The 13342-nt window shown below is 44.6% G+C and overlaps 1 protein-coding gene across 6 annotated transcripts in view; it reads right to left on the bottom strand.

The window, feature by feature from the left end:
* LOC115907100 (multiple epidermal growth factor-like domains protein 6) overlaps positions 1-13342 on the bottom strand; it is a 191276-nt gene that overhangs the window by 18532 nt on the left and 159402 nt on the right. For all 6 annotated transcript variants that reach the window (XR_004060973.1, XM_030954764.1, XM_030954765.1 and 3 more), the window contains 6 exons: positions 12492-12620; positions 7256-7384; positions 5506-5634; positions 4373-4498; positions 2586-2714; positions 810-938 (listed from right to left, as the gene is read on the bottom strand). Coding sequence is in view for 5 of the 6 variants with exons in the window: in XM_030954764.1 (XP_030810624.1) it covers positions 810-938; positions 2586-2714; positions 4373-4498; positions 5506-5634; positions 7256-7384; positions 12492-12620 (771 nt within the window). In the remaining variant the exon portion in view is untranslated. The remainder of the gene's footprint in view (positions 1-809; positions 939-2585; positions 2715-4372; positions 4499-5505; positions 5635-7255; positions 7385-12491; positions 12621-13342) is intronic.

Genomic DNA, 13342 nt, shown 5'->3' with positions numbered 1-13342 from the left:
AAAAAAATCATAGGGAAATGTCAGGTGAAATTGACTAAAATAACAGTGTAACTCCCAAGGGACCAGGCGTGTGGATAAAGACATTCTACCTTTTGCAGAGAGTTTAAACTTGCAAAGCTGCTGAAACATCAACATCAACAGGTTTCATTCTGCCTGCTGACAGCCACATTGCCTACAGGTTTTGGACCTTCCACATTTAATTCCTACATCTCATTTCCATTAAGCTGCCCTGGTTGTGGGTCAGCATTTAGAGTCCTCTGGTGGACGATAATGGGCACTGATGTCAGCCCTTTCAATTCTTATTGCTGGTTCTCTTTTGGCTAAAACAGGGCTCAGGCAAAGTTTTGTAGGGAGGAACAAAATCAGGGCGTGGCAGCTGGGGTCGAAACAGGAACCTGCTGCCAAATACAGTCCTGGGGGACAAAACTCCATGCTAAGAAAGCAGAAAATGTCCTTTCCATGAGCTCTGAGAGGAGGAATAGATAGCCTAGCATAGGGATGAGGCAAACAGAAGCTGAGTTGCTGCAGTTGTTGCCTGGCCGTGGGCAGGGCAGGGCTCCACTGGCACATCCTCAGCCCCTGGCTGCTCCCTGCCAGCCCAACAGCTGCAAACACAGAGAGGACAAACCCCAGCAGCCCAAACAGAGCTCAGAGCTGGCCAAACCACCTGGGTGAGGGACAAGCACCCTTGGCTTGTCACGTTGCTGTCTCCTCCCTCCTCAGGCACCACACCACCACATTCTGATTCAATAAATCCATTTATGAACGCACCGGCAAGGGAAGCATTTGAGCTGTGCCAAGGAACTCACCCTTGTGGCAGCCGTGGCCGGTGGCTCCCGGGGGACATCCGCAGGTGCCCGTCAGGTGGTGGCAGGGCCGTCCTGCGGGGCAGCGGCAGCGCCGCGCGCACCCCGCGCCGTACCGGCCCGGCAGGCAGGCTGCAGGGGACACCGACCCCGTCAGGGCCAGCAGAGGGGACAAACCCACCTGCTGCAACCCTGCTCACTGAGAATTTCACACGTTCTGCCCTGACAGGCACTGACCGCCAAGAGAACACTTTGCGTTTGACCTGAGGCCGTGAGGAAGGCTTCCAAAATGGAATGATGGAACTGGGATTGTGAGTGTGGAATTTGAACGGAAGTGTGTGATGTCACAGGGTGGAAAACTTAAAGTTTTAAGAGATAAAGTTTTGGAATACAGTAATATATAGTATCAAATATATTTAGAATATTGTATACATAGAATATATATTTTCATATATAAGTAGGAAAGGCATTTTGTGCTGTTCTTGTGAGCAAGCAAAGGCTTCCTGAAAATAAAGAAAGGCCTATGTCGAGGAAGATACCAAGGCTGTCACCATAGCAATGTGATGAAGGAGAGAAAGTTAAAAGATGCAGACTCTAGCTGGCTCACTGAATGACATGGCTCCTTGTTCACCTATTGAGAACTTTGTTTCTTTCTTATGACCAAGGGCAGTGAATGTGTCTGTTTAGTAAATGTAAATATCTTGAAAAACTATAAAAGCAACATGTTGCTATAATAAATCTCTCTTATACACCTTTCTAATGGAGTCTTGGTGCTTTGTGCCGTGTTCGTTCTATGCAACATCTATATATAAAATCAATATATTTAGAATATAGTTGTGGTATTTACATTCTCTGAACATGATCTTTTTGCTCAGGGTTTTTTTCTTGGGAAGCTGAAAGGCAGAGAGAAGCCTCAGAGAAAAGGAAAACAATTCTTATCTCATTTGCTTCTCCTGTGTTTTGCTCATATGGAATGTGTTTGGAGATTGTTTTACTCAAGGTGATGGCTTGATTGGACTCCAGTGTGAGTTGTTTTAACTCACTAGCCAATTAGGGCTAAGCTGTGTCGGGACTCTGGAAAGAGTCACGAGTTTTCATTATTATTATCTTTTTATCATTCAGTAAGTATCTTTTCTGCATTCTTTAGTATAGTGTAGTATTCTTTAATATAATATAGTATAATAAAGTAATAATTTAGCCTTCTAATAAGATAGAGTCAGATACATCATTCTCTCCTCTTGTCAGTGGACCTAAATTTACAATTTATAGTAATATAGATAAAGAAGACAGAGGTTTTAGGGCAGAAGCTAGTCCTTCTTCTTCACCTTCTTCATGGGTTTGAGTGGTATTATGTAATTAGAAAAAAAGTGCACATTACAAACAAGTAGTTAGTTATTAAGTTAAAAATAAAAAATAATTTAAGTATCATTTCTTAATTAGACAGTTTATCCTTAAAAATCTTTCTAAAAAAAAACCAGCTCCATTTTTAATTTATTAAAAAATACTATAAAACTCATGGTTTATAAAACTATAATATAAATAAATAAATAACAAACATCTAAATCCAAACAAGAAATACCATCTCACACATTTAATCCCACCCAACCTTAATAAAAAAGCCTACAAAAACTCCACAGCCACCCCCTCCATGCACCCATCCCTGTGAGCACCTCCAGCCCGACCCCACGGAACGAGGGTGTGAAAATACCCAGCCACAGCTGAGAGCTCTGGGTTTGGGGGGACGGGCACCCCAAGCTGAGCTGTCCCCTCATCACTCACGTTTGTCACAGTGCCTCCCTCGCCACCCCCTGTCACAGTGACAGGCTCCAGTCTGGGGGTGGCAGGACCTGCTGTGGGCGCAGTCACAGCGCTCCTCGCAGCGCTCGCCGAAAAATCCCGGGGGGCAGCCTGGGGGCAAGCAGAGAGAGCAGTGTTCTACCTGCTGTGGCATTGATCTGCAAGGTCCAGGCCACAGCGTGCAGCAGCCAGGCTGCTTCCAGTAATTCTTATCAGCGCCCTCAGGAATTTGTCAAGGTTACCTGTGGCACTCACATTTTCTGGAAAAATCCCTTCGCCCAGGATTTTTCTCTTGGGAAGCTGAGAAGCCTCAGAGAAAAATGAGAACAATAATTATTTGATTTGCTTCTCTTGCATTTTGCTCCTTTGGAATGTGTTTGGATATTTTTTACCACAGGTGATTGTTTCATTGGTTTCTGCTGCGAGGTGTTTTTACTCATTGGTCAATCAGTGCCAAGCTGTGTCGGGGCTCTGGTTTTCATTATTATTTTGTTAGCCTTATTTTAGTCATGAGTTTTCATTATTATCTTGTAAGCCTTCTGTAAGTATCCTTTCTGTATTCTTTAGTATAGTTTAGTATAGCATTCTTTAATATAATGTAGCATCATAAAATAATAAATTAGTCTTCTGAGAACATGGAGTCAGATTCATCACTCCTCTCTTCGTTGGGGCACCCCACAAATACAATAGTTACCAAGACATAAACTGTGCTAAATTAAGGAAAAAGAGGCTCAGAAACAGAATACCAAGACCTCAAGAACCAGATAACAGAGGGCTGTGAACCACCTGGACTGTAACCAATACTCTGAGAAGTGCATGCAGAACACATGGACAAGATAGAAGCACCAATCAAGAATTGTGTAATTAGCACGTGCAGTAGTTTGTAGAATGTATAAATAGGGTATAATCTAACCAATAAATGGCTTCTGCTTAATCATATTGGTTAGTCCTACAGGAGGCCTGCTTCCTGCACCCTGCTGCCTGGGAAGCAGCCTCCACTGGCCACCAGCCAGGATCCTCCCTGCCTGAGCTCCTGCTCAGGAGGATATTTAGCAGATTGCATGGCCAGAAAATATCAGTGAAGATATTAAAAATATTAGAAGCGTTTAATGCTGGCTGCTAGTGAGTGTGCACAGGAAAGTTTGCAAAGAATGAGTCACAGCCTGGACTGCAAATCCAGACAGGTGCATGGAGAGGGTGATGCTGTTTGCTTTGACACAACTCTGCACACAGGGACAGCTGTTTGAGCAGTGGGAACTGTGCCCAGGAACTGCTCCCACCTTCCAGGTCCCTGCAAAGTGACCACAGAGAAAGGCAGGTGGGCACTGAGAATGGTTTACAGGTCACACTGGTGGATGCCGCTTTGTAAAAAGCCTCACGACCCAAATCTGGGTCGTGTGCCAGATCTGAGCCATCTCAACCATCACAGTCCAGTTTGCTGAGCTCCTATCAATGACCTACAGAGACCCAGCAGCAGGTGGCTGATCTTGCAAATTCTCCTTAAAACTCCCTCCCTTTCCTGTGTTCTTCCTTGTGTGTGTAAGGTAGAGAAATTTCTTCATTTTCTTAGCAGGCAGGGAACAGAGGTAGGAGGAGATACAATGATTTAGACAAGGGCATGGTTGGGCAGAGACCTGCCTGTGGGTCTGAGATGGGGTGAGAGGGCACAAATCCTGACTGGCCTGCAGAATACTGGAAATTTAAGATAGAAAACTGGCAGAAATGGCTGATGGTTCAAATGAAGGATTTGCAGAAGGAGCTGCCCTTACCAACATCACAGTGGTCCCCAGTCCAGCCAGCGTGGCAGAGGCACTTCCCTGAGGGCTGGTCACACACCCCGTGCTGGCAGCTGCAGTTCTGCTCACAGCCCTCTCCAAACTGCCCGGCCCCACACTCTGAAATGGGATGGGGAGGATGATGAGGGCCAGACTGGAGCAACCTCAGCAGGAACTCCTTTATGCCTCTGCAATATGATGAGCCACCTAAATTGGGCCTAAAAACCTGCAGTGAAGGAAATTTTGAAGCCTCCTTTGGCAAAATTCTCTAGAAATACACCATTTTCCTCTAAAAGGATTCTTTCTTTCTTTCTTTCTTTCTTTCTTTCTTTCTTTCTTTCTTTCTTTCTTTCTTTCTTTCTTTCTTTCTTTCTTTCTTTCTTTCTTTCTTTCTTTCTTTCTTTCTTTCTTTCTTTCTTTTCTTTCTTTCTTTCTTTCTTTCTTTCTTTCTTTCCTTCTTTCCTTCCTTCCTTCCTTCCTTCCTTCCTTCCTTCCTTCCTTCCTTCCTTCCTTCCTTCCTTCCTTCCTTCCTTCCTTCCTTCCTTCCTTCCTTCCTTCCTTCCTTCCTTCCTTCCTTCCTTCCTTCCTTCCTTCCTTCCTTCCTTCCTTCCTTCCTTCCTTCCTTCCTTCCTTCCTTCCTTCCTTCCTTCCTTCCTTCCTTCCTTCCTTCCTTCCTTCCTTCCTTCCTTCCTTCCTTCCTTCCTTCCTTCCTTTCTCTCTTCCTTCCTTTCTCTCTTCCTTCCTCTCTTCCTTCCTCTCTTCCTTCCTCTCTTCCTTCCTCTCTTCCTTCCTTCCTTTCTCTCTTCCTCTCTTTCATTTCTTTCCTTTCTCTCCCCTTAAATTGAGCTCATTACCTGTCTTCCCTGTTCCCAAGGGACAAAGAATAGATTACTTCTCTCCTCTGCCAGGAAGTTTCCAGCACCATGGAAATGTTCAAGTTCCAATATCATGTCTCATTTCTGACTAAACAGCCCCATTTGTTTTTTTTTTTTTTAACTTCTCCCTACCTGGTGTTTTCCATCCTTTTTCCTGTGGCTCATCTCAAACCAGACCCCAGCACAAGTGAATTTCCCCCCAGAGTGACTGAACCGAGGTTCTGGAGGGTTATGGGGGGTGGTGGCACTCACCCAGCTCACAGGCTGTCCCTGTCCAGCCCTGGGGACACTGGCACTCGCCGCTCACAGGGTCACAGGTGGCCTGGCCGTGGCACAGGCAGCGCTGCAGGCAGTTTGCTCCGTACCACCCTGGGGGACAGGCTGCGAGGGGAGACAGGGAAAACTTTCCATCAGGAGGTGCAGGAGAAGGACACAGGTTCAACACCACCTCTCCCACCTTACAGCCCTTCTGGAAGATGCTGTGGGAGGTACAACCAAGCAGAAATGGGGACACAACCAGTAAGGAATTGCTGTGACCATTGTAAAGCAGGTCTCGGAACAAAGTAGGTGATGAAGTGAATTAGTGACCCACCAAATAACCTTGAGACTTTCTGTTTGTACCTACAAAACCCATTTTTTTGTTCTTTCCAGATTTCCCAACACTGGGGAGTGCAGATCTTGATTTCCCTGTTCTCAGAATTTCTTTGTACAGTCCTCCTACAATCACAGCTCCTTCTCTAACTGATCCTGCTGCCCACAGCTGGCTGACGACATTTCACCATTTATCTAATTTTAATTAGGGAAGTCTATTAATCCTACCACAACCAGTTTCTATGGATAGAACCTAATCTTTTCGAAAATCATCACACACCTCTGCCATGTGCTTGAGTGACACCTCTTTAAGACAGAAACAGGGGCAAGATCTGATTTTGGAAAAGCACAGGAACCAGAGGGTGGCTGCCCAAGCCTCACATAATTATTCTACTTTCTCACTTCAAAGAGAGAAGAAATCCCCAAACACGTATTTAAATAGAAAAGGTGTGTTTGAAACAGCTTTTGTAACTTTCATTTTAGTTTTGTATTTGTGGCCTCCAGACAAAAAAAATTTGGGTACACGTCATCAAGAACAGTTTGGTGTCTTCCCAATTTTTAAATCCTTTGTGGAAAGGCCTCTTCACATCAAGTTTTAAAAGGGGAATATGCTAAATTTAAATATCACTCTACCCCTGCCAGCTTTCTTCCCTTTCCCTAGCAATCCTCTTGGGATGCTGAAGGGCAGAGGCTGAGCGGAGGTGCTGACTCCAAATCCCTGCTCACCCAGGAGCACTCACAGCAGCATTCCCAGCTCCATGGTACTGCTGCCACCCCAGGGACCTCATGGGGAAGGCACAGAACAAGGAACTTCTGCAATGGGGATGGACAGATTTTCCTACTGCCTGGGATGAATGGATTAGGATGTACAGTGCAAGGATTAGGATGTACAGTGCAAGCCATAGTGCTGCCTTTCTTTGCCAGCCTCTTCTTAAGGCTCTGTGGAGCTGGGCTTGTGCTTAAGCCTCATGTATGGCTCTGATTGCCAAGGCTGGAAGGCTCAATGCCTTTCACATGTTCTGGATTTAGGCTCTGTCTGGAACAGCACAAGGTAATGCTGAGGATCAGCCTGGTGCATGGGACAGCAAAGCAGTCCACAGAAAAGAAACAGAGCTTCATTTCAGCGTCATAATTGGGAGTTTTATGGACCTTTTCTCCCTTCATCAGCCTTCCAAATCAGCTCTCTTTCCAGTTTATGGTTGTTTCACCCCTCTGCCCTGAGCACTCTGTGATCCTACAACACAGTGCCATGGATTAATTTAATGGACCAATTCATGTCACTGCAGATCCAAACCCAACCACAACACAGGGCAACGAGCTGAGAGCTAAAATACCAGTAGGCTTTCCCCAAACACAGGTTTTATTTTTCCCCCCTAAAATCCAGAGGCAGGGGTTGAATTTCCAACTGTACCTTCTTGGCAGGTGGCTCCTTTCCAGCCCGGGCTACAGAGGCATGTCCCGGTTTCATGGTGACAGAGAGCTCCATTGTGACACTGACAAGTGCTCCTGCAGCCCGGCCCATAGCTGTTCTCCTGGCAGGCTGCAATGACAGAATTCCATAAAACCCCATCAGGAAGTGTCCAAGGAAGCACAGAGCACAACACAGTGCCAGGGAAATCAGGTTGGAGCTGTGCTCCAGCGACACTTTTCACTTCATAAGGGCGCCTAAGTCCATATAAAATCATAGAATATTAAGGTTGGAAAAGATCTTCAAGATCATCAGTCCAACCTTTGGCCAAAAACCATCATGATCCTTAAACCAAATCACAAAATGTTGTGTCTACTTGCTTTTCAAACACTTCAAGGAATGGTGACTTCACCATTCCTGGAAATATATATTTATATCTAAAACCCCATATATTAACCATGTCTGACTCAAGAAACAATAATAGAAGCATTTAGGTTTGAAAACGCCTTTAAGATCATCAAGTTCTACTCTTAACTCAGCACTGCTAAGTCCACAATAGCAGCCAACACATAAACTGCAAAAGGAATTTAAAAAAAATCTGCAAATTAAGGTCACATAAACTGAAACTGCTCTGCAACACTCTGCAGTTTAGAGATAATGTGTCTTATGAAAGGCTAACCTAATAACGTGGGTGTAAAATATGTATCAGAGCCCATTCTGAAGAGGTTTCTATGGAGGGGCTGGATCACTGGGGGTGATGGATCAGCTGTCATCCCCTGCTCTGCAGAACGTCTTTGTGCTAAACTAATGGTCCAGCAGAACTGCCAGCCTGACAGCCCCAGTGTTTATTTACATCCTGGTAAGAGAACTGACAACTTCATTGTTTTCAGTGTTCATTTTTCACAGCTGGGTGCCTCTGCTCAGCCAGGCTCTCATTCTTTGGTCAGAGAGGGGTGGTATTTTCAATGAGTTTGGTTAAGCAGCTGGCTCCCAGGTGAAAACTTAACACAGTCATCTGGTAAGCAAACACTCTGCTTTCGGTGCTGCTGCCCATGAAAAATGGCAGTGATAAAATTCCTGCAGTCTCCACTGCACTGGAGATTTGGATAGCTTTGGATGGTGGAGAACAGACATCTCTGCTACCCTGTTTTCTTCAGATATCACCCAAAATAATACAAAGGGTGTTGATGGAGCTGGATTGCCTCCTTGCATGGTTTTTGTTCTACATTGCAGGGGCTCCTGTCAGAGCCTCTCATCCCTGTAGCACCTCTGGCATGCACTTGGAGAGGCAAAAAAAGCCAGGATCCCTGATCCAGAAGAGTGTCCTGCCCTCGCTGAATGTGACATCTTCCAGGTTTCACAGCCAAACAGTGAATTTTCACCCAAACTTCCCTGCCTTTCAGGGTGTCAGCGAACATGATGCAGGGCTGTGGGAGAACAAGTCCCTGGGGACAGAAGGGAGGTGTGAAACCACCTTGATCTTGGGGGTGAACTTGGTTGACAGTCTCTGACCCATTCTCAGCCCTTTTCTCCCCATCTGAGAAAGGCTTCCAGCTTCCCAGCCTGGTTCTCAGACACCATTCCTCCCTGGACTTCTTTTCTACACTGCTCATTCTTGTCATCACTTGGACCCCATCCATGTTGAAACCACAAGAAAGAGCAGGAGCTCAATCCCATCACAGCTAAAAGTTTGTTCTGCAAATGAAGCTTGGTTGCCAAGTGAAAAGTTCAGCACATCGACAGAGCTCTGGCTCGGGTTTTGGGAGCAGAACTAAATATTTCCACAATACAGACCAGAACTATAGCACAACCAAGCCAAAGGAAAAACCAGCTCATCACCAGATCCCCTGACTGGTTACCAGTGGTTTGTGGGAGGTTTTTGGAGTATGTGTGCAAAGCTCTTGTTACACTTACCAAAAAGACAATAGGGTGTTTCTCTGAAAATTCTGGTAAGAACACAGAAATTTCTAGAGAAGAAAATTTTAACTATTCAACTGGGTAGAAACAAATCTTGTTTAGCTTCCTGGTGGGACAATCCTGATTTTCAAAGTACTTTTCTGAAGATTTAGGTTGAAAGTGATATACTGAAGCTATTTCATGGAGTTCCACAACTGAATGTACAAATATCCCCGGGCCTTTTCTTTCTTCACGATGAGAGAAAAGAGATAACTTAATCCAAAGGTTTAAATTAATAGAGTTCCTCCTTGTTCAAAATTTTCCTCTTAGTGTCTTTCCTCTGCAAGAGGAGGATTTATTTGTTTGCAGTCTTTAAAATCCCTTTTTGCATGCAGAGTAAGGAACACATGAAACTGGAGACTTTTCTTCCAGTCTAGAAGTCAACAGCCATCAAAACTGCTCAGGAGAAAAGGAAAATGATGGGCTCTAATGTTCTATAGGGTGTCCAGTAGCTTTGATTTCAAGTGACTTTAATGGATTATTCTTCACAAAATGAAGCTTTAGCTTTAAAAGAAGAGAGAATCTGCAAATTCAAGTGCTCACATACCACGAAATGTCAAACCCCTGTTATCAGTGCCACTGGCTGAGCACATTTTTCTGTAGTTATTTATTTTTCAAACCAGTGTGGTTTCTTTTTTACCACAAGGAGCCACTTCAGTCAAGATTCTGCTGAGCTCCAACAGCTCCAGAAAGAGGCATGTTTAGCACTGACAGAATTAAGGCAAAATTCAGATGTTGAATTGTGTACATCTGCTACAGACCATATGCAGCATGAGATTTTTGGAGGGTTTGGTTGGCTTTTTTTAAGTTTGCAAACTTCGAATGAATTTGCAGTGAATCAGAATGGTTTGGGTTGGAAGGGGCCCTAAAGATTATCAATTTCCAACCCCCCTGTCATGAACAGGGATGTCCTGTCATGATCAGGTTGCATCTTCCATCCAACCTGGCCTTGAACACTTCCAGGGATGGGATATTCAGAAAGGAAGGTTACATCTCTGTCACAAAGAAATGCCAAATGTCAGGTCCTCACCTCTGTATCGCTGAGATATCACAGCACTCAGTGAAACAGTTCATTAAAACAACACAACAACAACAACAACAAAAACCAAAACAAAAACAAACAAAACAAAACACAAAAAAAAAAGAGAATAGGCAACACGCTTTTCCTAAGCCTCTTTCTTGGAAACCTAAAATACCTCAGGTGGACACTCAAAAAAATCCCCAAATAAAATCTCCAAGCACAAACTGCAGCTGAGGCAGAGCTTGTTTGGCAGATTTCAGCCCAGATCAACATAATTCATTTTAAAACAACTGAAACCCAGGGTCTGGTAATGGAAAGCATTAGGCAGCTTCAACAAAAGGCATCACTGTCTGTACTGCCTGTAATTAGATAGCAGAGTATAAAACTCACTGCATGGCTGGCTTAGGATCAATTCAAATCCCATGATGCCAAAATTATTCCTCAATATCCTCCAGCACATTGCCTGCAATCTGATTACTTCCACACGAGTGCTGTCCTTCCAGCTGCTGGAGCTGGTGGGTCCCAGGAACAGGCAAGGTGAATATTAAACACCCTGGGAGGATGGGGAGTGCTGAGCTCCCTCCCACCCTGAGCTGCCTTGCTCTGAGCAGCTCTGGAGCAGCGTGGATGAGGCCCAGGTGTAAAATCAAAATGAAGATCCCTCATTTAGCCAAGAGGAAAGGAGGAGACACCCTGCACTGTGAGCTGACCTCTCTCTCTCACTCATGGAGGCCTCGGGGGATTTGGCACCTTCACCAGCAGGAGGAATAAATCAGCCCAGCACAAAGCTCTAATGGCTCTGGCACAAGATAATAAATAGGGTTTTTTCCCTAATGTGAGCAGAGCAGGGCACCAAAGGCCATGCAGAAGGAGCTGCATCTCTTAACTGAATTTAATGAAATATACAGCAAAGCTTCCCATGCTAAGGACTGGGGAAGGGGCAAGGTGACACATTGCCAACGCGCTGTGACCAAGGAGCAAATATTGCACCTGTTCAGCAGCACCTCTTCTGACCTGTGGGATGGGAAAGTGACTCTGGGCTGCTTCTGTTCTGTGCTCACTCCACTAATCTACACTCAAAGGCTGTGCTACCACCAGAATCTTCAGGTGGTGGCAGGTGGAGAGCCAAGTGCTCTTCTGGGAGGGCATGAGGAGGCAAAAAACTGCGGTGGTGTGATGTAAGGAAAAGGGTCTAAAATGAGGAAGATTCAGCAGAACTGACCCACCTGTAAACAAAAGAGCAGGGGATTTTGCAGGAGAAGCCTTCTCAGAAGATGGGCTGTGTTGAGTGGTGGGGGAAAATATTACGAAGAGCAAGCACTGCCCTCAAACAGGGCTGATGATAAAATAGTGTATGGCTGAAGAACAGCATCGCCTCAATTCAAGCCACATTTCTCTCTATTTTCTAAAGTAAACCACTTTTCTATTGTAGAATGCCATGACCTATGGATTAAAGAAGTGTTCCCTCACAGAGCTGGCTCGCTGTGAAGCTGCCCTGGAGCCCAGCTCTACACCCCAGTCCTGCAGACAGCACTCATATTTTCAAAAGGAAGCTTAGACCATGACATCATCCTAAAGTAAAACAAGGAAGCTGAGAAGCTAAAACCTGAAAATCTTAAAAAAGCCCACTTTTTGCTAAACTTTGCAAATAGGCTCAGTGATCTCCACATGTAATGCCATGCAGCTAAAGAAAATTACCTAATTTCCCATGAAATGCAATGAAAAATTTCTCAGAATAGCCAATTTGATACATGTATACATACAAGCACTTTGTTAGCTTAAAAACTGTGGGATAGTCCACACTTTTCAACATCTAGGAAGCTGAAATTTATTTTAAAACAAATAACTTCCCTAGTAATTATTAAAAAACCTGTTCTGTCACGCTCAAATAACAAAATAGTCCCAGGTCTGTTTTTTCCACTTTGCACATTTTGTAATCTGACACTTTATAATTGATAATTAGATGAGATACACCAGAAACAGATACACAACATTTAATCTCTTAATGTCACATAAAAATAAAAAGCAGGGAGCTGTCATATGGCAGGAGACAGCTCTGCTATTTAAAACCTGATGCTTATCATGTTTGATGAGTTAAAAAAACAAACTATTAAAAAGAGCTGGCGATTTTACGCAGCCACCAAAAATTGTTCCTTTTCTGGGCATATTTGGGAAGGAAGGTGACCTGTCCGGAAGTGTGCCTTGCAGGGCACTGTCCCATTCCCAGAGGAGGTTTGGGGTGTGGGAGCAGGGTTTACTTACGCTGCTCACAGCTCTCCCCCAGCCAGCCTGGCAGGCAGTGGCACGAGCCCAGCACGTGGTCACAGCCAGCAGCATTCTTGCACTTGCACACCTGGTGGCAGTCAATCCCAAAGAATCCGTCTGGACAAGCTGGAAATGCAAAACGTTCTTTTTTAGCACAGTTCCTGCTTTTTTTCTGCACAAACTCCATCTCATCTATTCACGGATGCTTAACAACTGAAGTCACACCAAGGGTTAAGCCTGCCCAGTTCTGCTACAGTGCATCTTGGAAAAATGTGACCCTTTTACACAAGCAGCAGATTCCTGCACAGGGAAACAAGGCTGAGAATATTGAAAAGCCATAAAACAAGTGAGAGAATGGAGCTGGGTTCACACAAGCTGTTCCTTGTGCCTCTGTAATGGACAGAGGAAATAATTCAACATAACACCAGACTCCAGGGCCATCCCTACTGACCTCCCTCCCTTTGGAAATGCAAAACTTCTGCTCACATTTACTGTCCTGACACTTTTCTAAAGATTCTTTAACAGTGAACCTAAGTCACAGTGGTGCAGTTCAGTGCTGGAATGAAAAACTGGCAAAGTGAATGAGCAGAGAAAACCAAGACAAATTAAACGTAGCAACTGGAACTGAACCTGGACTAAGGAAGAGCAGTTCCATGGATTCAATTTTTCTCTGTACCAGTGTTGACAGCAGTGAACATAAGGATCAGTGCTTGTCAGTGGGCCACATCATACCCCAAATGCTGCATTACAAGAACAATAAGGCTGCTATGCAGAGTTTAAAAATCTATTCTCCATGTAGTCTTAATTTAACCTCGGTGTGTGTGTGTGTGTTTAGATTATATAAGTGC

This window comes from Camarhynchus parvulus, chromosome 9 (assembly GCF_901933205.1).
Source record: "Camarhynchus parvulus chromosome 9, STF_HiC, whole genome shotgun sequence".
NCBI lineage: Eukaryota > Metazoa > Chordata > Aves > Passeriformes > Thraupidae > Camarhynchus > Camarhynchus parvulus.
The sequence above is the reverse complement of the archived record's forward strand: the minus strand, read 5'-3'. Positions and strand labels throughout refer to the sequence as shown.